Consider the following 27,108-nt stretch of genomic DNA (forward strand, 5'->3'; position numbering starts at 1 on the left):
CTCAGGTTCTTGTGCTTGCGAGGCAGGCACCGGAACCACTAAGCTAAATCCCCAGCCCTAGGTTGTGACCATATAAGGGAAGTGAAAGGAGTCAATATCAACACAGATAAGGAACTACATAGAATATGAGAAGGGATAGAAAGAGGTGTAGAAAGAAAACGAAGAGAATATTGTGTCACGGAAACCAAAAGTAAGGAACATTTCAAGAAATGAAGATATAAAAGTGTAAGTTACTGCCAGCGAGTCAAATACATGAGAGCAAAATGTTCTGTTTAATTTAGAGTCATTGGTGACCTTGGCCAGAACAGATTAAACTGAGATTAGGAGGAAAAATTTGAAAATGGATCGGAAACCTGAGCAGGCAGGGAGGATGTGGAGAATGTAAACTCACAGTTTCATTAAGTTTGTAAATAAAGGACATGGGAAAATAGGATGATAAGAATAAAGTCTGTCACTTATAAAATATTTATTCTGTGCTAGTTCCTAGTATTATTTCCAGCATGCCAATTTCAGTGATGAGGACACTGGAGAACATAGGGGTCCAATTATTCGGCAAAGATCACACAGTGGAAAAGCAACAATAACAGGATTTCAATCTGCCTCCTAACTCTCTGGAGTTCTAAGCTTCAGGTATGCTTGAGATAGAAAGACAGTGTTTTGTTTTGAAGGCAGGAGTATTCATTTTTGAATGCTGACAGAGCAGCGGAGAAGGAACATGGACGGTATGAGAGAGAAAATTCAGCTAATGCAGAGGCAGGTGGACTTGAGATCCACCTTTCAGGAGGCCACCCTCGTCTCAGAAGAGGAAATTCTTCTCCCTCCAACATTACTGGTTGGCAGGGGTAAATTTACCAAGGTTCATGAATTAGAACGTTTAGCTGTGTGAAGTGGAGTGAGTTCCCATCAGATTCTTCTAATTTCTGTGAAACACAGAAAGTCAACTGCCTTCAGACTGTATGCAATAAAATAAAACAAACCTCACTTACTTGGGTCAGTCCAAAGTTTTTCTTCTAAACCGTTACATTCCCATTACATGTAGAACCAAGTCAGATATGTTTGCTCCACCATTTTGACTCAGAGGATTTTGGACCCTAAGGCAAAACATTAGTATCAGCTTTGTAATTTGAAAAGGGAGAAGAAAAGGGAGAAAATAAATACAGGAAGAAAAGAGGGAGGGGAGCATTTTAATTATGTAACACCAATATCATTTGGAACCCAAGGCTGAAAATTTTCTACAATGTAATTCTGATCCCAATTTTTAGGTATAATTTGCTTAGCTCAGAGTTTTTCTGAGATTAAATAATACCATAAGATCCTCGAATAGTAAACAACAGCATAAGATCCTCCAGTAGCAAAATTACAATGTTGAGACACCACAGATTTTACTACAAACTCCGTCTCTTCTTAAAAAATCCCTAGGGAGAAATTGAGGTTCGAAGATTGAATCCCCTTGTAAGACAAATTCCAAACGCATTAAAATCCAAATTAAAGTCCTAAATCAAATTCTCTGCTAAGAGTTGAAAATAAAAAGAAATAAAAATGACCCTGAGCCTGGATTTCATACTCTGGTTTATCTCAACTAGTAAGTGTCCCACGTCCAGATGGAGTTAAGGCTCTCTCTGCTATGAGTGTTTCTGCAGACAACACAGATCCGCTCACTCATGAAAGAATGCTAAATTTATCGAAGCTTCCACAGGCTGATGTCATAGACTCAGGACCTTTGAACGTGAACTGAATTGTGAGATATCTCCCTGTTCCAGAGTAATGTTGACAACCACCATCGTGTACTGTTCGGGAGATAGGTGGAAATCATTTATTTTGTGTCTTTTCCACTGAATCGATTCAAAACTTCTTTGTATTTTGCTTCCTCTTTGAAGTACTTCTGACATCTCTTAAGTCAGGGATCCCCAAACCCTGGAGCCATGCACTGGTACTTATCTGTGGCCTGTGAGGAACCTGGCAGCTCAGCAAGATGTGCACATGGAGCAAGGGAGAGAAGCTCTATCTGTATTTACAGCTGCTCTTCATAGCTGGTGTCGGTGCCTGAGTTCTGTCTCCTGTCAGATCAGCAGCAACATTAAATTCCCATAGGTGCTTGAATCCTACCTTGAACTGCGCATGTGAAAGATCTAGCATTCCCTAAGCCCAATGAGCTGATGAGGAGCTGAGGTGGTGAGCTGGTGCTGGAGAATGCAATTATTGTGTATTGCAAACATACACTAATAAAGAAAAGAAACTAAAGAAAATCATCCCAGTCCATGGTAAAATTGTCTTACATAGAACCAAGTCCTGGTGCCAAACATGTTTGGGATCACTATCATAAAGGTCACGTCAAGCCTTCCTAGATGTGACCCCAAGAACCTGATGTTTATCCCTTTTTGAATCTCATAGACGCGTCGTTCATCTTCCTCTATGATACAGGAAAGACCAGCATGCCTGCCTAGTAACTATGCTAACTATACTGTCTTGAGTCCCTCAAAAATTCTTTAAATAGTTTCTACCCTTGAACCTAGAGAACATCAAGTGAATCCAGGAATGGTCCCTCCAGTCTGACCCTCGGACCTGCATCCAGGCTAGAATTTGGAGTGACTAATGTATGCAGGCTTTTGAGGCTTGACACTTAAAAATTTGAAACTTGGTCCCTTTTGTCACTTTGTAGTACACAAAGAGCCTTGTGGCCAAAAGTAGTACCCCAGTCTCAGTGCTTACAGAAGTTATAGAGAGTTCTACTTCTGCTCACTAACTATCTCCTTCAGCTCTGACTACCTGGGAAAAGGGACTCAAGCCTTTGTTGAGATTTCCTCTAGCCACCTTTCTGTGGCTAGGTACCCCTACAGCCGGTCAAGCGCCAACTGTCTAGAGGCTGACCTGCACCCCATCATCTCTGCTTACAAAAGGCCTCCACAGCGTTCTAAAGGCCCTTCGTGAGGTCCTTGCCCATTTTGTTTATTGTTATTCATAGGTTCAGTGTCACATCAGTCCTTCCTTTATAGAAACAGCAACTGGTCTGTGAACAAAACTACCACCAGCTGATGTTACCCTGTGAGGTCACAAAGCCATGGGCCCTGAAGCCACAAGCCTCTTGCACAGTCTCAGTAATTAAATTTAAAAATGTTAGCCTAGTCTTAATCTCTCCAATCTGCAAAATGGCCCCATTCTTTTACTAAAACCTAAGGCTGAGGGCCAGAGAGTCTGGTTCCATTTAGTCTCTCCTTGTAATATATGGCTCCCAAATTTTTTGTTATTTTCATTTCTCTTATAGCGAAGTCCACACCCCAATGGTTTGTGTCTCTAAGAGCTAGCTCTCTACATGCACACTTTCCCCAGTGCAGCGGAAGTTCTTGTTAACAGACCTGTCTATAAGCAGGATTGTGTCCAAGGGGGAGGAAGAGCTTAGAGCTGAGTAGAACATGCTTCATTTACCCTCCTGAATCTACAGAGCAAGCAAGGCACCTCCCTTCTCCTAGGGTGGAATAAGACAAGGAAATGTAGAGGGAGGTGGAGCTGCACGTACACAGGAGGAAAGCAGTGCCCTCCCCAAAAGCATTATTCATTAATATGTTCATGCAAACTAAAAATGATTCTGTTCTGTTATGGGTATCAGATATAAAAAATAAAAATGCAGGACTCTTGGTTATATTTGAATTTCAGGTAAATAATGACAACTTTTTAGCGCAAGTGCATCCCAAATATTAAAAAGGATCAAGATTATATATATGTACCATTTTCCCTTGCTGAAAGCGTTATGTATCACAAACATGTACTGCTTAAAAACAAGAGGATCACTGGTAGTTCAAGGCCAGCCTGGGCTACACAGTGAGTTCAAGGCCAGCCTGAACTATATAGTGAGACCCTGTCTCAAAACACCAAAAAAAAAAAAAATGTGTGTGTGTGGGGGAGTAGATCACAAATATTGTCTGAGACATATTTATAATAAAAATTATTATTTCATCGGAATTTAAACTTAACTGGGCACCTTGTATCTTATTTGGCAACCTTTGTGGAGTGTCAGGCACTGTGCTAGGTGCTGGGATTATAATGCAAACAAGGGCATAGTTGTTGTCTTACACGGAGAGATAAAACTATAGTACTTTTGGCTTTACATGGACAGTAACATTCAAAAAGCTACTTTCTGAGGATCTCTTTCCAAAACATCTTTAACCACGAAATACATTTGCGTTCACTCATGCAGAGTTACTTTTTAAAATTAAGCTTAAAATACTTTTTTGGGGGAGGTACTGGGGATTGAACTCAGGTCCTTGTGCTTGCAAGGCAGGCCACGGAACCGCTGAGCTAAATCCCCGGCCCTAAAACTAAATTTATAGGTACATTTTAGATATACAATATGCTGACACACACATCACTGGGAATTTGTATCTTTACATGATTTATCTTGATTCTTACTGTTTTTCCCATTCCCCATTCCCCTGCCCTCCCTTCGACTCCTCCACCCCTCCTTATTTATAAAGTCTTTGCTTCCGTTTTTTTTTTTCTTTTTCTCGTATTTGAGTTAGTCTTACTTTGACACATTATACCTCCAAGCTGGCCATATGCACCTGAGCCTCTCTTTTGTTGATGGCTGTGTTGGATGGAGAGAAATCACAAGTGAGTCTGAGACATTTCTTTCCCTAAAGACATTTACGCTTGCTGGGATGAGCTCTGTAGCAAAGAAAAGTAAAGTAGTATCGACACATACGAGAGGAAATACAGTTTAATTTCATTTAAATACATAAATGCAGCCAGTACCCCTTCTCCGGAACACGGGAGGAAAATCTTTCTTATATCTTCTGGTCCCCTTCCATTGGCATCCTGTTATTTATTGTTCATTAACTGTTTACTCATTCAGCACATACTTACCAACAAGTTAGAATGCAACGGGAGTCTGCAGCACAACACAGAACAAGCCAGACTCTTCTTTCAGCCCACACCATCCTGCAGTCGCAGGAGATAAATAGACATTGTACACTCACACAAATGAATCATTTGCTGCAATAATCTTCCACCTCAATGTAAAGGTCTCTGAATGTTTGCAACTTCTTGCCCTGGCATTTGTGCTGCTGAGAAGGTTCTGTCTCTATAGATCCCTCTCTTCCAAGAGTGGTGACATCATCTCAGAGGAGGCCAAAATCAGTTTATGTCAAGGTAAGTCATCCTCACTCTTTATGTGTAAAACAAAAATATACACGCAGCACCAAAATAAATATACGTACATCTGTGATATTAACATTTTATGAAGGAGAAGAGTGACTAGAAAAAAAAAAGTCTTAAAAGACTCCTTAGAGGATTGACCGTGAAGAAAAAGGACAGGAAACACCAGTCCGGAGTTTCTCAGAGCCCGTTCTACAGTCCTTCAAAGTGTATTTTCATGGTGTGTACTTTAAAGAAAGAACTGTGAAAGGCTCAAGGGATGCGATGGTGGATAAGACAAACACAGGCCCTTAAATGTTAGCGGAGGAGCAGACACAGAAGAAAAGAGAAAATAATTACCAGTTCCGACAAACAGTGTTAGAAGGCACAGTGGGTGTGCAGCGGAAAAATAATGAAGTAGAATCTCTTTGCTTGCAAGGTAAGAGAAGGCTGTTCTAAAAATAAGTTTGACTTTTAAAATAGAGTTTTTTCTTATTTGTACCCTTTTTTATTTACCTCCTAATTTACACAGGTCTGGGTGGAATTTAGAGGCAGCCTTTTTACTACCTGCAAATTTCTATTATTTTCCCATTCGCGACCTTTATGCCAACTTATGTAAAAGCGAAAAAGGCTTTTGCACCTATTCCGACACCCTGGCCGTGGGTGACTCACACCAGAAAGACCGCGTGACACAGCAAGACGCCCCACTGACTGAGCACAGCTGTGTCAGAAGGCTCACGCGGGAACCAGAGGCTGTGTATGTCTCTGAGTTAACAGGAGGGTTTTTCCATTTGAAAAAACGAGGAGCAAATTGTTTGAATATGAGCAAGTCTATAGCTTGACATTTCCAGAGAACTCAGTCACCTCAGCCTTGCAGGTGTTTCTTCTGAGAGACTAGAGCTGTTAGAAGATGAGTCTCAACTTCAGAAAGCTCACAGCTTCAGGGCTGAAATGCAGCCCTTCCAAGGGCGGCCACGCTCTTATTTTCAATACCCGAGGGATGACATTCTACTAAAGTTCTTCCACTTCCCTTTTTTCAGCTTTTCAGGTCTTATCTGAGCAGCGCCCTCCAGCCTTCCTTCTTTGAAAGAGATGAGCCTGACTTGGTGAGACAAACATGTCCTGCCCTCAGCGTCGTCGGGTCCTCACACACCTGTGGCCGCTCCTGCTGATCCTGGGTGAGTAGATCGGCGGATCCGGGATAGCGCCTGAGCTCGCAAAGTCGGCCGGGGAAAAGCCACATGTTCTGTCTCTTTATCCACGGTGGGTTCAGGGGCAGATAGCAAGAGATGGGAAAAGTGCAGACCTGGGATCCTCAACCTACCCCACGTCTCCAAATGCAAGCATCAGTAAGCTGAGCACTTGCCTTCTCACTGCCATTTTGTTGTTATTTTTGTTCTTATGTTTTTCATCCCATAGGAAACTTGGACTATTATTCCTGCCAAATCATAACTCGACATTCTTCCTTCTTATGATTTAAAATTAAATAATTTTCCAGATAAACAATGACTTCAAAAACCTAGGTAGCCGGGCATGGTGGCACACGCCTGTAATCCCAGCACTCGGGAGGCTGAGGCAGGAGGATCGCTGTGAGTTCCAGACCAACCTGGGCTACATAGTGAGTTCCAGGTCAGCCTCAACTACACAGTGAGACTCTGTCTTAAAAAAACCCAAAACAAAACAAAACAAAAACCTAGGTGATTTGTGTCCAACCTGGATGATTTAGCTAGATCCTGTCTCAAAAAATAAAAATATAAAAAAGGTCTGGATGCTGTTTATTCTGAAGACCCTGGGTTTAATCCCTAGCCAGAGAGAGAGCGGGGGGAGGACCCTCTTTTTAATGTTTTCAGACAAATTTAACCAGAATTGAAATGTAGAAGAAACAATAGGAAGTTCCCAAAAATGAGGGAAGGAGAAACCATTTCTCCAAATCCTCTCCTGTCTTTGTATGGCTGAGTTCAGTCTAGGGAGAAATTCAAGTGTGCTAAGCACACAATAGCAGCAAAGAGATGAGCCAGGGTGGTGGACACAAGCCACCACACGTGGCTATAAACTATAGCCTAATTTTTCTCTTGTCATTTAGGGACTCTCTCTGGTTCGAGAACCGAAAGTGTAAGTGAGGACCCCAATGTATAATTAGATAATGTGAGATAGGATGAAATGGTCCAAAGGGGAAGAATCAATGGTCTAAAAAAGAAGAGAAAGTAAGGCAGGGTGGGGGAAAGGAAAGAGGGAAAGAAAAAAATAGGAGAAAAGGAAAAAGTGGGAACAAAGATTTTTATAAATAGGGTGGAAGGGCGGGAAGGGAAATGGGGGGAAAAAAACAAGAACCAAGATGTATCTTGTACAGGTACAAATTCCCAATGATGAATGGGATCATAATGTATACCTAACATACCAATAAACTTAGTGAAAAAAAAAAAGAATGGGAGCAAAGAATTTGGAGGAAGAAGTAAACTTTGTGGTTATGTTGTTGGACAATTTCTCCTAGAGCTTCTAATTAAAAAGATTTGAGACACATTGTACCACACTAATCTTTGAATCTTGGCTCCTTCACAGCTCCTGGAAGAGAGCAATCAGGTAAGTTCCCCTTTACCTCTGTTTGTCCCAAGCTCTGAGCCCCAGTCTCCTTGGCCAGCACAGTCTGTTGTGTTGCAGCCCTGTCAGTGACAGCAACAGGGACTCGCCAGCCGTTGCGTGTTGCTGTTCCAGGGGCACACCCAATGCCGTTGGACAAATGGACCCTGCTCTAACTTTCTCCATCTCTGGCTCTCCCTCATTACCCAGAAGCCTGGTGTAGAGAGGGAGAAAGCATTTGAAGAAGGAGGCTGCTATCTAGAGAATCTCAGATCTTGTCTCTGTTCCCTAAGGCCTCTCTCTCTGCATCCTCAAACTAGTGCCACTGCCATCAGAAATAGAAGTAGCTCCCCTGCACAGCAGAAAATGGTGCCATAAAATCCTTACGTGGGTTAAAAGGAGCTACTGCCACTGTCATTCCTCAGTCTCTCAGGCCCATCAATCTGCTTGTTGTAATTCTAAACTCAGGTCTAAGTTCTCTAGCTGCCGACCCTTCATTGAAATTTTTTATGCCCCTTAATTATCGCGTCCAGTGTAGATGGAGAGTGGAAAAAAAGTTGCCTCCCTGTAGAATATCCAATTGAAGAAGGTTTAAAAGTAATAAAAGTTAAGAAAAATCTTGTACATTAAATGTTGGCAGACAAGCAGGGAGAGGTTTTGCTAGAGTCTAGAAACTGCTTTGGAGGTGAACACACCCCTGATTTACCTTTACCTCCAGCGGAATGAATAGAACCAGAGCATTTCAGAATCAACCCACATTCAGAGGCCCTCACAATGTTTGCCCAATGATAAATCACATCTCCTGAGTTTTTCTGAGCTGTCCCAAGAACCTGAGACCTATGGCACCCCTTTGCCCATGCCCAGCCTAAGCCAAGGAAAAGAACAGATTCTGTTCCAGGCACATTTTCATGTTCCTTCTGCTCAATTTCTAATGCTGATCCTGGCTGAGGATCAGCCCAGGAAACTCGCAGCTGCAGAGTAGGGCCCTCCCCTGTCTACCCACGGCACTCCAGTGGCCCTCATCTTTCTGTCTCCTGTTCAGGCGTACTTCCAAAAGCCGTACTTCTGCTCGATCCTCCATGGTCCACCACATTCAAAGGAAAAAAAATGACTCTCAGATGTACTGATTCCCATTCTCCAACAAAGGGACAGGCATCTTGGTTTTGTGACAAGAAAATATTGAATACGGTATCTGAAATCATCACAATTGAAACATCTGGGAGTTACCAGTGCAAGACCCCTGAATCTTCTTTCAGTGACCCTGTGCACGTGGAATTTTCCCCTGGTGAGAAAGGGACTGGGAAGTCTTGATAGTCGAGCCATTGGGCAGAGCGTCACCAGACTGGGTTAATGTGGGGAACACAGGCAGGGTGGCAAACAGCATGCGGATGTGTGATGTGCCGACTCCAGCGGGTCAGGCAGCAACACCATGCTACACGATTCCACTCCTCTGTCCAGAGAAGTGTCCATATCCCAGAGGCCACCAAACAGCAGAGGTCGCCCGTGTCTGAAGAGTGGTATGGGAGCAAATTCCCCTTTTCTTTAAAGACCTGTAAGGATTTCCTAAGGACATTCTCTGGAAGTTAGTTCTCTCTCACAAGGCAAGGAAGAATCGGTACTGAGGATGTGGAAACGTTGGTGGCAGAGTTGCAAGTGGGTAAGGGGCTGTGGCTCTTCTCTCGTGGGTAGAAATGAGACTGGAGGAAGAAACTACAGGGATTAATTGAGTGCATTCTCTTTGCAGACTCGCTGATCCTCCAGGCTCCCCACCCTGTCTATGAAGGAGATGATGTAACTCTGAGATGCCTGGGGAAAGAAGAAAAGAATACATTGAAAAAGATTTACTATAAAAATGGAGAAAAACTCCATGAGAGTGACTATTTAGACCTCATCACTGTAAATTCAGTCTCCATGAACTCTGATCAATATTATTGTACTGCTTATGACAAATGGCTCCTAATCCCATTCAAAAAAACTTCAAAATCTTTAAGCATCCAAGTTCAAGGTAATGGCTAAACGCCTATGGGATATAGATATGGGTAACAAAGTGATTTTCAGGGGGAATTTCATGAAAATTCTTTGATGGCCCAGTCACCAGCAGGAAATGTTCTCACCTGGTTGGTCTTCTCTTTCCTGCTGGTTGGTGCTGCTTGGTGTTATCTCTCCTGGAGCTCTGTACCTCACCGCACTGAGGATGGTTTGTTTTCTCTAGAGCTGTTTCCACGCCCTGTGCTGACTTCTAGCCCAGCCCAGCCCATCGAAGGTGGCCCAATGTACTTGACCTGTGAGACCCAGCTCCCTCCACAGAAGCCAGATGTCCGGCTCCAGTTCTGCTTCTTTAGAGATGCCCAGATCCTGGGGTCAGGCTGCAGCAGCTCCCCGGAGCTCCAGATCCCCACCATGTGGACTGAGGACTCAGGGTCCTACTGGTGCCAGGCAAAGACAGTGATGCCTAACATCACAAAAATGAGCCAGAAGTCTCAGATACATGTGCAGAGTGAGTGTTCAAAGGTTTGCTCTTCCAGAGTTGGGGTTAGGGAGAGGAGAGCAGAACACGGTATCTTCTGCCCCTCCAGGACGGTGGACATAGAGAGGAGGCTCCAGCTATTCTAGTACCTGGCCTCTGTAGGCTCAGCATTGGCCTAACTTATCTAGCTCATTCTCTTCCATCTAAGTTAGGCCATGGCGGTTATTGACCAGTTAAAGGGGCCCAACCTTGTAGGGGTTACAAAGATACACAGGATATGTTGTTGCATGAGTCAGCAGATAATCGGAGGCACCCTTGGCCACATGTGGCCTCTAGAGACAGCTCTGCTAACCTCATATCGAAAGAATCAAAACCGAAAATGTGAATATGGACTGGAAAAATCAGAGAAGAATACGGGGACATGGGGTGATACTGCAGAAAGAAGGATAGGAGAGAGGTTTGGGTTCTGAGGAAAGTCACTTCAAGCTAGAAGTAACTGTAGTCTGTTACTCTGTGGCCCTAACTGCATCAAAGATTCCTTAGAAATAAAGGTTCATAAAATGTGCCTCCAGGTAACTAGCATTAGAATAATCCTGGACCTGGTCACTATATTCCTCAGAATGGGAATTGTGAGAGTGAGGATGGGATGTTGGTCTCTTTATAACATATGCACAATTTCTTATTCCATGCTTTGGACCCTTACCTATTGCAACAGCACAAAACTTTTCTTTGACATTGAAGTCCCTTCTACTAGGACCCTTACCTGTTACTTTGTGTCCTTCTAGGGATCCCTGTGTCTAAAGTGAATCTAGAGATCCAGCCCCCAAAGGGTCAGCTGATTGAAGGACACAGTTTGCTTCTTATCTGCTCAGTAACGAAGGGCACAGGGGTTATTACCTTCTCCTGGCACAGAGATGGGACGGGAATTCTGGGCAGAAAGACCCAGCGTTCCCTGTTGGCCGAGCTGCAGGTGCCCACAGTGAAGGAACATGATGCAGGGAAATATTATTGCACGGCTGACAACAGTGATGGCCCCATCCTCAGCAACAAGATTAGAATCCCTGTGAAAAGTAAGTTTCCACGTACTTTCCTTGGCTTTGATTCACAAGCCAAGGTTTAAGATCTTCGTCAGTCATGGGGCTATTTAAGGAGGCAATGGAACAGAGATGTGAAGATTTATAAAGCTATCGAAGCAATCAAAGATGGCAAAAGAAGTTAAAAAACACTTTTGCTCCATGTGGAGAGGAATGAGTGGCCATAGAAGCAGAATTGCCCTGGATTACTGCTCAGGGTTTTGGGATATTTCTTCTGATTGTTAGAGGCGGAGAGTGCAGTCAGTGAGAGACAAACAATCAGAGGCGGTGTCTATTTCTAAGCCCCCTGGAGTGGGGTTATGAATATGTCGAGTCCTCAGATACTCTGACAGCTCTTTCATCTTCTCCAGTTCCAGCGTCTAGCCCAGTCCTCACCATCAGGGCTCCCAGGGCCCCGGCTGTGGTGGGGGACCTTGTGGAGCTTCACTGTGAGGCCCTGAGAGGCTCTCCTCCGATCCTGTACCTGTTTTATCATGAGAACGTCACCGTGGGGAACAGCTCAGCACCCTCTGGAGGAGGAGCATCCTTCAAGGTCTTCTTGACTGCGGAACACTCCGGGAACTATTTCTGCGAGGCTGACAATGGCCTGGGGGCCCAGCGCAGTCACGGAGAGAGTTTGAAGGTCGCAGGTAAGCCAGACTGTCTTCCACAAACAGAGCCCTGCTGGATTGTTTACTGGTGTAACATCCTGCAGACTCCTTACATACCCTTCGTCTAGCTTGGAGTGCTGGGGCTCTTCCTTGTGCTTCGCATTTAGTAATTTACATCATTATTTTAGTTCTTGTTAGTATCTTCGACAACCCTATATACCCCTCCCAGTCTTTTTAAAAGAATCAGAGACTTTCTAAAATATCAGACACATGTTAATTTAGAAATTACTGACAAAGGGACATGCAAAGGAAACCCTTATTTCTGAATTCCTTTTCCAGGAAAAAAAAAAATGCCTAGGCCTATTCCTTGCCTTGATTTTCTACCCTTACCTGCATCCAATTTTAAACTTTATTTGGCTCCCTGGTCACTAGATGAGGTACTTTGAAGAAGTATCTACTAAACATGACAGAATCAATAGCCACTGAGCACCAAAAACAAAACAAAATAAAAATTCCCCAAAATCAATATTAGTTTTTATTTTGTAAAATTTAGTTTGTTTGTATTAGCTCATTTTCAGCATATAATGATTACATTCATCATGGGGAGTTGGTACGTGTAGATAACACATTCTACTTGCTTTAACTTCTCTTTCCCCTCCTACTCCACCTTCTTTTTGGATACCCTCCCATTTGCAAAAGATCTATATGCTTGTTTTCTATTATTTAATTTTTAAATTTTCTTTTTAAATTATATATACTTTGGATTTCTCAAACAGAGAAACCATGTGAAATTTAACCTTGTGTGTCTGAGTTTTTTCACTTAACATCACGGTCTCAAGATGAACCCACCTTTCTACAAATGACACAAATTTATCTTTGTGTGCAAATGCCACAGTTTCTTCATTCATTCATCTCTTGATAGACATATGAATCTTCCAAGATTTAGCTATTAAAAGTTGCTCTGTTTTAAACATGTGTTAACAGGTATGGCTGTAATATGATGTCTTTAAGTCTTTTGGAAAGATGTCCAGAAGGGAATAATTGGGTGAAATGGAATTTCTATTTTTAGTCTTTGAGGAATCTCCATACTGATTTCCACAGTAGCTGTGCTAGTTTGTATTCCAACCAACAATGGAGGAGGGAAGCTTTTTTTCCCCACAGCCTCACCAGCTTTTGCTATTATTTGATTTGTTGATGACAGCCATTCTTTCTGGAGCAGGATGGGATTTCACTGTGGCTTTAATTTGCATTTCTAGAATGGTTATTTTTCTAATGAACATTTTTTTCATGTATTCGTTGGCCATTTATACTTCTTCTTAGAAGTGTCTGTTCATTTTAGTGGTCTGTTTTTGATCTGGTCTTTTATTTTTGGAGGTCGAATTCTTTTGAGTTCTATCTAAATTTTAGATATTAGTCCTCTGTCTGACCCGTAGGTGGCAAAAATTTTCCCATCATGAAGGTTGTCTCTTCTCACTGGAAATTGCTTCTTTTACTATGTAGATGGTTTTTAATAATGGTACAACTCCACTTGTCAATTCTTGATGTTACTTCTTGTGCAATTGGGGTTCTATTCAGAAAGTCCTTCCTCATAGCCATAGTCATATCTTCAAGAGGTTACCTATTTTATTTTCTGGCAGAGAGTTTGTGCTTTAATATTTAGGTCCTTGACTAATTTTGAGTTATTTTCATACCTTTTAGAAGATATGGGTCTAAATTCAATCTTCAGCATATTTATAGCCAGTTTGCCAGCAACATTTGTTGAGAAGGCTGTCTTTCCTTTAGTGTAAGTTTTGCCTCATTTGTCAAACATCAGATGGCTTACTCTGCTTGAGGTTGTTTCTGTGTTCTGTTTGGTTCCGTTGATCCATATGTCTATTTTTGTGCTAGTACCATTCTATTTTTATCACTATATCCTATAATATTAATTGTGCTCTGGGATTATAATGCCTCCTGCTTTGCTTTTATTATACAAGATCGCTTTTGCTATTCTGGGTCCCTTCTGATTCTACTGGAATTTTAGGATTATTTTCCCTGGTTCTGTGAATAATACTGTTGGTATTTTGATTGGGATTGTATTCATTTTATATATCAATTTTTGTTACTTCGGCCACTTGATTCTGCCTAGCCAGGAACAGGGGGTATCTTTCCATTTTCAGATGTTTCCTTTGGTTTCTCTTTGTAGAATACTGTAGCTTTCATTACAGAGGTCTTTCACTTCCTTGATTAGGTTAAGTCCTACATATTTAATTTTTCTTGAAGATATTATGAATGATAATATTTTCTGATGTCTTTCTCAGTGACTTTGTTATTAATGTGTATTAACCCTATTGATTTTGTGTGTTGATTATGAATCCCGATACTTTGCTGAGCTTGCTTCTTAGTTCTAGGAGTCTTTTGGTGGATTTTTTGTTTTTGTTTTTTAATGTAAAGAATCATGTCATCTTTGAATAAGGATGGTTTGACTTCTTCCTTTTCTGTACATGTCCCTTTTATTTCTTTCTCTTGTCTAATTGCTCTGTCTAAAGTTTTGAGTACACCTTGAGCAGGAGTGATGATCATGGACATCCTTGATTTTAGAGGAAAAACTTTTAGGTTTTCTCCATTTATTGTGAAATTGGCAGTATATTTGTTATGAGTGGTTTTTATCAGATTGAGAAAAGGTCCTTCTATACCAATTTTCTTAAGGGGTTTTATCATGAATGGGTGTTGGATTTTTCAAAGGCATTTTCTGCTGCTCCTGAGACAGTGTGATTTTTATCCTTGTCTCTGTTTATTTGATATATTACATTTATTGACTTGTGTATGTTGAACCATCCTTGTATCTTTGAGAGGAAGCCTACTTGGCCACGATGTATGATCTTTTTGGTGATTTGTTACATTCTGTTTGCATGATCTTGTTGAGGATTTTTGCATCTAAATCAATTAAAGACATTGGCCTGTAGTTCTCTTTTTCAGTTGAGTCTTTGTCTGATTTTGGAATCAGGATAATGCTAGTTTCCAGATTGAGTTTGGCAGTATTCCTCCTCTCCTTTCAATCTCATTACAGAATTTGAGGAGTACTGGCATGGATTTTCCCTGAAGTTCTTGTAGTATTCAGGGATAAATCTATTGGGTTTTACTTTTCTTAGTTGGTAGGGCTCTTTTTTTTTTTCTTAAATTACTACCTCAATTTCTTTGCCTGATTTTGAACTGTTCAAGTTTTTATGTTATCTTTAGTTTAGTTTTGGTAATTCATATGTATCTACAAATCTATTCAGTTCTTCGGGATTCTCCAATTCAGGTAATGGATTTAATAAACAAATGGTCAATGAATTTAATGAAGACTCAAAAAAATCTAGCTGAGCTAAACAAAATGTCACAAAAAATAAGTGATTGGTTTGGTAAAGAATTAGAGTACACAAAGAGGTACCAAATAAAAATTCAGAAGAAAAATTTTTATTGAATTAGGGGCAGCAGAAGTGCTTAATGTGTCAGAATTAGGAGACAGGCTGATGTAGATGACCATGCAATCAGAGATATCCTAAAAACGAAAGATAATGGAAAATGGTTCCAACAGATGCTAGATGACGCACAGAAAACTTACCTAAGATTAACTGGCATTAGTGAAAAATCAGAAAAAAATATGAATGCCATAAAAAGCTGTTTATAAAACCATATCAGAAAGCTTCAAGTTCAGGGAAAGAATTTAACGTATAGGTAAGCTAGGTATATAAAACCCCAAATAACCACAACCAGAAAAGAATGTCTCAACGACACATTTTAGTCAAAATCCCAGAGTCCAACACAAGGACAGAATCTTACAAGTTGTCAGAGAAAAGCAACAAATCACATATAAATGTAAACTCTTTAGAATCACAGTAGACTTTTCAGTACACACTTTAAAGGTCAGGAGAACGTGGAGGGAGTAAGTAGCAGAAAAATAATGTAATGATAGGAATAAGTCAATACTTTTCAGTAACATTTCTCAGTATGAATAGTCTCAACTCGACAATCAAAAGATGTAGATTGGCATACTAGATAAAAACCCAACAGTATCTTGCTAACAGGAAACATACTTAATAAAAAAAAAACAGTTTAAAAATCAGGATGGTAAACAATATTCCATGCAACAGGAGCCTAAAAGCAAGCAAATGTAGCTATCCTATTTTCAGTAAAAGTAGCCCAGAATGGTGACACACGACTGTCATCTCAGCACTATGGAGGCTGAAGCAGAAGGATGGCTGTGAGTTCAAGGTCAGCCTCGGCACCATAATGAGTTCAAGTTCAGCCTACAGTAAGAGATCCAGTCTCAGAGAGAGAGAGAGAGAGCGAGAGAAGGGGGGGAAACTTCATGCCAAAACTTATCAGAAAAGGCAAAGAAGGCCCCTACATATTGGTTAAGACTTAACAGGAAAAGATAACATATTGTAAATACGTATTTACTAAAGTCTGATTCACTGAACTTCACAAAACAAGCTCTAGTGGACATAAAAGGTCAGATAAACATCAAAACAATTATAGAAGGGGCCCTCAATACCCCCTCTATCTCAGATCAACTAGACAAAAATAGTCAACCAAGAAATATCAGAGTTGAGCCACATTTTTGAATAAACTGACTTAATAGATATCCACAGGGTGTTCTACCCAACAACTATGGAATACACATTCTTCTCAGCAATGTATGGAACTTTCTCCAAAAGAAACCATGCATTAGCTCACAAGACATGCTTAAATTAATTAAAAACAATCAAAATTGTCCTATGCATACTATCAGATCATAGTGCAATTAAATCAGAAATCAATGGCAAAAGCAACAGCAGAAATTATGGAAACACATAAAGATTAAAAAATATGTTCTTGTAGGGAAAGTGGGAAGGGTTGGGGAAAGCTAATAAGGGAAAAGAAAAAATATGAGAAAATGAAAAAATGGAAATGAAGTGTTTGTAAAGGGGGAGGGAGGAGGGATGAAGGGAGGGCGGGGACAAGGAGAAAAAATGAGAACCAAGACCTGTCATGTAAAGGTGCAAGATCCCAATAATGAATGTAATAGCACTGTATACCTAAAATGTACCAATAAACTCAATGAGGAAAAAAAATATGTTCTTGAATAATCAGTGGGTCACAAAATAATCAGGTAAGAAATTGAAAAGTTCCTAGAATCAAACAATAATGTCAATACAATATACCAGAACCTATGAGACACAATGAAAATAGTTCTAAGAGGGAAATTTACAGCTGTGAATTCCTACATCAGAAAGACAGAGAGAGCCCAAATAAATAATTTAAAGATGCACCTCAAGATCCTAGAGAAATATAAACAATCCAAAGCTAAAGCTACTACATGGAATAAAATGATAAAGATTAGAACAGAAATTCATAAATTTAACCATAAAAATGGTACATTGAATTAATTAAAGAGCTAGCTCTTTGAAAGAATAAACAAAATTGACAAACCTTTAGCCAAAAGTACCACAAGAAAGAAAGAAAGAAAGAAAGAAAAGAAAGAAAGAAAAGACCAACCTCAAAGCAGTTAAAAATATAAAAGGTGAAGCCGGGTGTGGTGGCACACCCCTGTAATCCCAGCACTCAGGAGGCTGAGGCAGGAGGATCACTGTGAGTTCAAGACCAGACTGGGCTCATAGTGAGTTCCAGGTCAGTCTCAACTACATAGTGAGACTCTGTCTCAAAAAAAACAAAACAAAACAAACAAACAAACAAAAAATATATATATGTATGTATGTATATATATGGTGAAATTAGAATGGGGACTGCCCAAATCCAGGAGATCATTGGTACGTACTTCAAACTAGAGTCTTTCTTCATAGTAATTCGTGTGGCTCATCTTCACCTTTCAGTTCTCATTTTAGAACTTTACCACCAAAATAAACGAGCAACTTCTATGCAATATGAAAAGTGTTTTTGTTATTCCTTAATCTCACTGCAAAGCATTGTAAAGATTTTAAGTGCTTGTGAGCTCCATTCCTAGTACCACTAATCACCACCGCATCACCACCACCACCACCATAAGACAATCTGTAAAAGCACCCAAGTAGTCCATAATGTGACTGCATGATCCAATACGATAAGAAAGAATAAATAAGTAAAGCTCCCACTACCCACATCTGCGTGCCTGGAGCACCTTCTACCTTCACGAGACCTCCTAAGCTTTCTCAACATCAGAAATGACATAAGGCCTGAAGAAGACCGACAATGTGAATATTAGAAAACCTGAATGTCTTTCTTACTTTCAACTTCAAAACTAAACATTCTTAAATGCAGTGGTACCTCTGTTCATGAACGTTTTTTGTTGTGAGCTATTTACTTTACAAAGAGAAGCGTTTGGCAAAATTTTGTTTTTGCTTTTGGACTCTGCATAGGGTGACAAACACCACTGAGCTCTTTTCCGTATAAACAAACAAACAAGCAAAAAAGCCATCTTTTCCAGAATTGTGGAACAAATTAACTGAGTGAACCAAGGTACCACTGTATTCTCTTATTGGATCTCATACCCCAGTGGAGCATTTTGTACCCTGCCACTGAACCTAGTGGTAACCATAGTCTCTTTTCATCATAGACTTCTCTGACTTCAGTTGACTGTGCATATTCATATCAGAGGTTCAGTGAACCCTTGTGAAAGGCACACGATGGAAGTGGCTGGATACCTTTGCTTCTAAAATACAGAAGTCCAGAGATTTGGGTAGGAACACACACTGACATTCACACTGAAGGACCAAATAAAGACATCTCTAAGCCCCTGTGCTTCCACACAGTCGGTCTAGTTGTTGAATATTTCAGAGGGTATGCAGAATGACCCAACGCAAGCCACCTCTTTAGCTTTAGCAGCAAGCCTACACTTCCAATACCATGACTTAGCTTCTCTGCCATGACAAGGTAGCAGGTGCCATCTTTCTCCCAGCTCAGATGTGGCTCATTTCCAAGTCTAATCATTGCTTTTCAACGAATGACCCCACATTCACGATCTATCTCTATAGCCAGTTCTAATGCAAAGCAGAGCTTGAGATTTTCACCCAGTCTCAAGTGCCAGTAAAGCACACTGATTGTATCTGAAGCCCTGAACATAAACTGGCTCATCGAGTTTCTTTACAACTCAGCAGAAGCTGCAGTCTTACAGCTGTCACTCCATATTAACAGGTTTCTATTCTTTTAAAAATATTTTCATTAGTACACATATGCGATATATAATTATTACATTTATTGTGAAGAGTCGGTACATGTACATAACACGTCCTGATGCTTTTAATGTCCTTTCAAGCTCCATCTTTTTTCCCTCTATACTCCCTTGTTTCTCCCTCCACTTCTCAAGCCTCTTCCCATTTGCTTACTGGCTGTCCTGTTTCTATAATCCTGAGCAAAAATGAAAATCATTGCTGTTAGTGCTACAGATAGGTACTTTGTGCCAGTCTGGATCAATTTAGTCATCCATATGGCCACCAAGTATTGGGCAATTATTGCATTTTATTTAAAGTCTCAGCAGCTGGAAGTACAGCAAAGAACATATAGATCCCTATTTTTATGGAATTTACATTCTATTGAGGTAATCAGACATGCAGAATGATGCAAGGATGGATATGGGTGGATGGGTGGATGGATAGGTAGATGTTAGCAACTGCTTTACTACGTCAAAAAAAAAAAAGTAATCATTTTTTATGGAATTTACATTCTATTGAGGTAATCAGACATGCAGAATGATGCAAGGATGGATATGGGTGGATGGGTGGATGGATAGGTAGATGTTAGCAACTGCTTTACTACGTCAAAAAAAAGCAAAGTAATCAGATATAGAATAACGAAGTCCTAATTTAGACATATATGAAAGTCCTGAGCTAAGGATTCAGAAGTAGCATTGTTCAAAAATGACCCTTGATTATAGCTATTTCTGTCAATAATTATAGCATAACTTTGTATAAATAGTATTAACAATAATGGTTTGTGATATATTTTATATAAAAACAGGGACTTAGGTAAATTAAATTTTTAAAAAAAATCAAACTTACAGTCAGGTGTGGTGGTGCAAGCCTGTATCCCAAGCTACCTGAGAAGCTGAGGCAGGAGGATCACAAGTTCAAGGCCAGCCTGGGTAACTTACCAAGACCTTATCTCAAAATTTAAAAATAACACGGGCTGGATATGTAGCTCAGTTGTATATCACTTATCTGACATGGACAAAGCCTTGAGTTCAGTCCCCAGTACCATAAAACAGGAATTAAGGTTTCAGAGCTAACAAAGTGCAGAGGCAGGATTCAAATTCTGGTTTTCCCGAATCCATGTCCAAGTCAGTATAATTAAACTATGCTGTGTATCCTTTCATTAAGTTCTCTTGTATACATGATTATGCAAAGCTGCCAATGAACTATCTTTCTTCCTTCAGTTCCAGTATCCTGCCCTGTCTTCACCCTCAGGTCCCCTGGAGCCCAGGCTGTGGTCGGGGACATAGTGGAGCTTCACTGTGAGGCCCTGAGAGGCTCTGCCCCGATCCTGTACCGGTTTTACCGTGAAAATGTCACTCTGGGGAACAGCTCAGCTCCCTCGGGAGGAGGAGCATCCTTCAAGCTCTTGTTGAACACAGAGCATGCTGGAAACTACTCCTGCGAGGCTGACAATGGCCTGGGAGCCCAGCACAGTGAGGTGATGACACTCAGTGTCATAGGTGAGTTAATGAGTGTACCTAGACTAAAGCCATAGTTATGTTCCATAAAACGTTCTCCAAAAGACAACATAAACTCTACCATTGTCAAAGAATTTTTTTTTTTTTTGTACTGGGGATCGAACTTGGGACCTTGCACTTGTGAGGCAGGAAGAGGCACCACTGAGCTAAATCCCCGACTATTTTTTTTTGCAAGCCAAAATAATTTTTTAACATGTTCTTAAGATATGAGGCTTTCTGAGATTGATTTTCTAGGGGGAGGGAAAGGAAATCAATTTTAATCTTAGGTGCTGCTAACTGTTCCTCACATGTCATTGTTTTTAAAAGTGCAAGTGATATGGAAGGTAATTAAAATGAAGAAACCAGAACTTGGAAAATACCTGCTCAGCTAGATTTTTAGCCATCATCTGCATGATTTTTATCTAGAGCCTAAGTCTTTGTCATTGGAACTCAAGTATAGATCTTCCCATTCAGGAATTTCCAGGAACAGAACTGGTCCTGCCACTGTACGAGTCATTGTGGGGTTGTTTGGCCTTTCAGTTACTGCTGCTTCGCTGTATTACTTCAGGACCCAGAAGAAATCAGGTGGGTGTCTTTTTTGTGCCTGTTATAAGAACTTGGATTTGGGTGTTGCATCCTGTGAATGTCAGTTATTCCTTTCCAAGTGATAGGCCCCTGATTTACTACTCATTTCCTGCAGGCAGTAGTAACAAAGCTGTAGAATAAAGCTCTCAAGGAGAGTTTTGTTGCCAATTCTGCCCCCATTCCAAAGCCTACTGAAGACAAAACGGATTAAAAAAAAAGTTTTCATTTGTAATGAAAAGTAAACGATGGGCATAGACATAGCCCAGAAACTCTGATGTATTTGAATAGCAAATATAGTGAAATTTGGATAAAATACTGAGAATAAGACTAAAACTTCAATTTCAAGTTGTTTTTTGCTAGTGTATAGATTTATAATTGCTTTTTGAATATTAATCACAAAGGTTAAAACCTTGCCAAACTCACTTCTTAGTTCTAGTGTTTTAAATTTTGCCTTTTTCTACATGAATGATCATATTGTCTGTTAATAGAGACAGTTTTATTCCTTCCTTTCTGATACTAATTATTTTTCTTGCTTTAGTGCACTGACTAGAATCTTCTGTAAAATGTTGAGTAGAAGTGGTAAGATGTTCGTTCTCAGGGTGAAAGTATTCAATCTCTCACTGTGAGGTATTAATTAACTGGAGTTTTAATAGATACTCTTCATCTGGCTGAGGAAGACCCTATTCCTCATTTACTGAGAGGTTTAATAGAAATACCTGTTTGTCAAATGTTTTTCCTATATTGATTGAGATAACCACGTGGCTTTCTTTTTTAGTCTATTGATTGGGTGAATTTGGATGGTTGAAACCACTTTGATGCTTTCTTTGCTGTGCAGAAGCTTCTTGGTTTGATATAATCGCATTTCTAGCTTTGTTTTTCTTCTTTGTATTTTGGGTCTTATCCAAAAATAGATGTCTCTTCCAGTGTCTTGGAGGATTTCCCCCAAGTTTTCTGTTAGTATTTTTATAGTCCTATGTTTTATATCTAGATCTTTGATTCATTTTGAGTTGATTTTTTAATACAATGAGAGATAGGGGCCAGTTTCATTTTTTTTTTTTGCATACACATACCCATTTTCTCCAGCTTGATTTATTGAAGAGACTGTACATTCTCCATTATATATTCTTGCTACTTTTGTAAAAAATTATTTGGCTATAAAACATAGATTTATTTCTATGTTCTCTGTTCTCTTCTATTGGTCTGGTTTTGTGCCAGTTCTGGGCTCTTTTGACTGCTATAGCTTTGTAGTATTTTTTGAAGACAGGTGTTATAATGTCTTCTGCTTTGTACTGTTTTGCTCAAGAATACTTTGGCTATTCTGGATCTTTTGTGGTTCCATATTAGTTTTGTTACTTTTTTCTAGTTTCGTGAAAAATATCGTTGGCATTTTAATGAAGACTGAATTGAATCTGCAAATTGTTTTAAGTATTATGGGTGCGTTAACAATATTAATTCTACCAATTCATGAGCACAAGATGTCTTTCTAGAGTGTGTACCTCATAATTTCTTTCATTAGCATCTTATAATTTTCATTGTAGAGATCTTTTACTTCCTTGGTTAAATTTATTCCTAGGTAGTTTTTATTTTTTTGTGGCAATTGCAAATGGGATTTCTTTTTAAATTTCATTTTATAGCTATTTAACTATTGGTTTATGAATTGCTACTGCTTTTTTTGTATGTTAACTGGCATTGTAGTCTTCAATTTTACCACTTTTTTCTTATCAGTTGCAACAGTTTTTTTGGTGGACAGGATTTCCTACAATAAGATCATGTCATCTGAACACAAAGATAATTCTACTTTCTCCTTCCCAACTTGAATATGTATTCTGCAGCTTTTGGATAAAATTATCTGTAATTTTCTGGTAGGATCACCTGGTTTATAGCAGTTTAACTCCAATGTGTCTGTTTTTTTTTTTTTGAGGGGGGTGGATAGTATGATCAGTCTATTGATGAAAGGAGGGTGTTGATATCCCCAAAATACTACTGGGTCAGAGTCTGTCCTTTAGATCTAATAATGTTTGATTTAAAAACATTGAGTGTCCTAGCACTGTAGCATATATATATTTAAATCTTCTGTAACTAGGGCTACTCTTGCTCATTTTTATTTCATTTGGATGGAGTGTCTTTTTCTATCTTTTGGTTTTAGCCTGTGTGTGTCTTTATTAGTGAGGTGAATTTGTTGTGGGCAGTACATAATTGAGTTGTGCTTTTCCTTTCTTTTTATATTATTTCTCTTGTTAATTTTTATAATTTTATCATTTCAAGAAAGTTAAATACATGTAGTAACAGAATAAATAAACTTTTAGAAATGGTTGTTTCATTCAGTATAATTCTGTGAAGAGTCATCCATGCTGTTTTAGGTATGAATAGTTCATTTTTTATTGCAGAGTAGTATTGCATAGTATGGATATATCAAGATTTTTTTTTTTTTTTAGTACCGGGGATTGAACTCGGGTCCTTGCGCTTGCAAGGCAGGCCACCAAACCGCTGAACTAAATCCCCAGCCCCAAGACTTTCTTTAAACATTCATTCATCAAGGGACATCTGTTCGTTTCTACTGTGGAGCTATTATAAATAAATTTGCTGTGAACAAGTACATACAGTTTTTTATTTTTAACATAAAATGTCACTTGTTTGAGCTAAATGTCCACCGGTATTATTGCTAGCCCACATGATAGCTGCATTGTTACTTTTATAAGAACTTTCCCAGAGTAAGACGAATATAATGAGGTTCTAATCCTTGCAGCCTGTAAATGAGAATTTACATTGCAAGAGTGACTGTAGAGATTTGATGAAATTAAGGATCTTGAGAAAGAGATAATTCTAGAGTATAAGAGGGGGTCATAAGTGTGATCACAAGTATCCTTAAAGAGGAAAGTGGAGAAAAATTGCCTACACATTAGAAAAAGACAGTATGACAATGGATTCAAAGTTTTGAGTACTGTGGCTACAAGCCAAGGTGTGCTTGCAGCTAGCTGCCTTAGAAGCCAGAAGAGAAGATGCAGATTATCCTTTGGAGACTCTAGGAGAAACCAGGCCTGCAATCACCTTAATTTTTAGCCCTGTAAGACTCATTTCAGACTTCTGACCTCCAGAACTGAAAGATTACAAATTTGGGTTGTTTTGAGGGCTATGTGGCAATTTATTAAGATCAACAACAGGAAACTAATACACTACTAGACTGTTTTTGTTCCAGGGTGTCCTTGAGCCCGGTGGTGAGTGTTACCCTAACAGGTGTTTCCAGATTATCCATCGCATTTTAAATTCTCAGTGATGAATGATTTCCTTTCTCCACAAGCTTGCCAGAATTTACTGTTTATTTATTTATTTATTTTTGCTTTGTTTAAAGAAAAGTTCTGATAGGTGTCATTCTGGTAGAAAGATCTCATTGTGGAATCCATTTGCATTTCTTTTGTGGCTAGTGAGGGTGATCCGTATTTTCATGTATTTATTTACCTTTTGGTGAAATATCATTCGTGCCTCTACTTTCTAATTGCAACATTTTTGTTTTTATTGTTTATTACTCATTAGTATTGGTTATTGTACCGTTTATTGCCATTTAATATTAATACTATTTTTATTACTGTGCTTTTGAGAGTTTTTATAAATTCTAGTACTAGTGTTATTCTGAGCATGTAACTTGCAAATACTTTCTCTTGCTTTGTAGTTTCTCTTTCCATATGTATAATAGGTTCTTTGCATAGAAAGTTTAAAAAAAACTTTACTGGCATCCAATTACTTCTTACTTTTATGACCTGTGCCTCAGTGTCAAGTCAAGGGATTTTTTTTTTTTTTTTAGCCCTGAATCCCAAAGATTTCTTGTTTTTTATTTTTTTCCTAGTTTTATAATTCACATTTTACCCTTATGTTTCTGATTCTTTTTTAGTTAATATTTATATAAAGCACGAGGTTTAGGGCCAGAGATTTAGCTCAGTGGTTCTGCTGCCTGCCTTGCAAATGCAAGGTCCCGAGTTGGAACCCCAGTACCCCCACAAAAAAGCATAAGGTTTAGGACAAGATGTATGTTTGGCCTGTGGATGCCCAATTGCTCCCAATTTATCTTTCTACCAATCTTATAAAGTCTTATTACTGGAGCCGTAGAATAGGTCTTAACATCATGTCAGATGCTTCCTTTCACTTTCTTCTTCATTTTAAAGGCATTTTTGAGTACTGTATAGTTTGTTCCTTCATGTAAACTTTAGGGTGAATTAGTCTATAACTATAAGACTCCTTCTGGGCATTTTGATAGGAGTTGTACTGAAATTGTAGGTATTTAAGGAGAAATGATGTGTTTTACAATGTAGCTTGTGTCTCTATGTATTTATATCATTTTAAATTCCTTTCACCAGCATTTAAAAATTTTCAGCAAACATATCCCGTACATGTTTTGTTAGGTTTTAACCAAATGTTTCATTTGTGGTACAATTTAAATGTTGTTCATTAAGCATGAGTTTATTTATAATCTTCAGAAATGAGATTGATTTGTATTAAGCATCATACATTCTACAAGCTTGCTGAACTCATTTATCAGCATTAATCTTGTTCATAGATTTTAAAGGATTTCCTAAATAGAAAATCGTGTTATATATTTCTTATTGTCCAAATTTCTTTTTCTTTTCCCTCCCTCCCTCCTCTTCTTTCTTTCTTTGGCCACTCATTTTTTTGATTGGAAATTTTAACACATTTATATGCAAGATTATTGTTTATAAGAATTTACTTCTGTTGTTTTCTGTTTTATTTTTTTATTCTTTCTGTTTCTCTTGTTTACTTTTGTAGTTGGTGACTTTCTGAGGTCATGAGGCGTGATTTTTTTCTCTTTTTCACTTGTGTGTCTTCTTTGCCTGTGAGTTGCACTCTTTCAAGATGGCAGTTAGTATCCTTTAACTCCCTTTAACATTTTTTTATGGGCCAGTCTAGAAAGGACAAATTCCCTGTTTTTGCTAGTAGGAGAGAGAATTTATTTCAGAAATACAGCTTTGCTGTGTTTAGAATTCTTGGTTGGCAGATTTCTTTTCCATCCCCGCCACAACCCCAGGACTTTGAATATATCATTGCATTATCTTCTGGGCCGTAAAATTGCTGTTGAGAGATTTGTCAGTATTTGATGAGAATTCTTTTAGTTGCAGTTTAATGTTTTCCCTTGTTGTTTTTAGAATTATCTTTTTGTCTCGGATTTTGGCAGTTTGAATACAGTGTGTTCCGAAGAGCCTGTTCTGGTTTGAATTTGAAACGTCATCGAACAGACATGTGTTATAGGCTTGGTTGTCTGCTGATTGACTTTTGGGAATGTGGCTGAATCATGAGGGTTCACCAAGTGGTTTAATCCGTTGATGAGATAATTTGGTAGCACTATTGAGGGGTGATGGAACGAGCAGTAGGGCCTAGAGCAGGGAGTGGGTCCTGGGGGCTTGATGTTGGAAACTACACCTGGTCCCTGGCCTCTGGTGCTTTTCCTGCTCTTTCTGCCCCCTGGCCACTATGAGGTGAGCAGCTTTCTCTGTTACACCTTCCTGCCATGATTTTCTGTCTTACAACGGCCTTAAAAATACTGAGCCAGCTAACAGTGGACTAGAATCTCTGAAACCATGAACCTTCACTTTGTTTTTCTCAGGATATGGGCACAGCATGAAAAGCTGACTAACATATGAGTACCTTGTTTGGTTGAGTCTACGTAGTGTTTTTAGAGCTCCCTGGATCTAGATATACATATCTCTTTCAAGGATGAGGAAATTTATAGGTATACTTTCATTCAATAGGTTTCTATGCCTTTTCCCTTCTCTTCTCCTTCTAGAATATTCATAATGTGAACAATCTTTCACTTATAGTATCCCCTAAACCTCGTAGGCTTTCTATTTTATTTTATTTATTTATTTTTGTTGTCTGACTCAATCATTTCGCCAGTCTTGCCTTCAAGTTAAGAAATTCTACTATGTGGTCCAGATTTTTGTTGAAATTCTCAGTTGTCATTTTTAAATTTCAATTGATTTTTTAGGTCCAGGATTTCTATTTTGTTCTTTTTCATTT

General features: G+C 39.3%; 1 protein-coding gene across 1 annotated transcript; it reads left to right on the top strand.

The window, feature by feature from the left end:
• Window positions 1-6,206: 6,206 nt before the first annotated feature.
• On the top strand, window positions 6,207-26,380 carry LOC104874074 (Fc receptor-like protein 3). Its single transcript, XM_033765971.1, has 9 exons — window positions 6,207-6,305; window positions 7,687-7,707; window positions 8,747-8,989; window positions 9,449-9,709; window positions 9,917-10,201; window positions 10,957-11,241; window positions 11,616-11,894; window positions 20,224-20,502; window positions 26,238-26,380. Exons 1-9 carry the CDS (start codon window positions 6,245-6,247, stop codon window positions 26,378-26,380), a joined length of 1,857 nt encoding a protein of 618 aa, XP_033621862.1. The 5' UTR covers window positions 6,207-6,244.
• The last annotated feature ends 728 nt before the right edge of the window (window positions 26,381-27,108 follow it).

This window comes from Fukomys damarensis, unplaced genomic scaffold, assembly GCF_012274545.1.
Source record: "Fukomys damarensis isolate Sample0158 unplaced genomic scaffold, DMR_v1.0_HiC HiC_scaffold_19, whole genome shotgun sequence".
NCBI classification, from domain to species: Eukaryota; Metazoa; Chordata; class Mammalia; order Rodentia; family Bathyergidae; genus Fukomys; species Fukomys damarensis.

Bases quoted from the DNA above. Each gene is read 5' to 3' on its own strand.
- LOC104874074 (XM_033765971.1), top strand. From the start codon at position 6,245: ATGTCCTGCCCTCAGCGTCGTCGGGTCCTCACACACCTGTGGCCGCTC. The intron at 11,242-11,615 runs GTAAGTTTCCAC...CATCTTCTCCAG, and splicing joins GATTAGAATCCCTGTGAAAA to TTCCAGCGTCTAGCCCAGTC. The intron at 20,503-26,237 runs GTGAGTTAATGA...TGTTGTTTTTAG, and splicing joins GATGACACTCAGTGTCATAG to AATTATCTTTTTGTCTCGGA.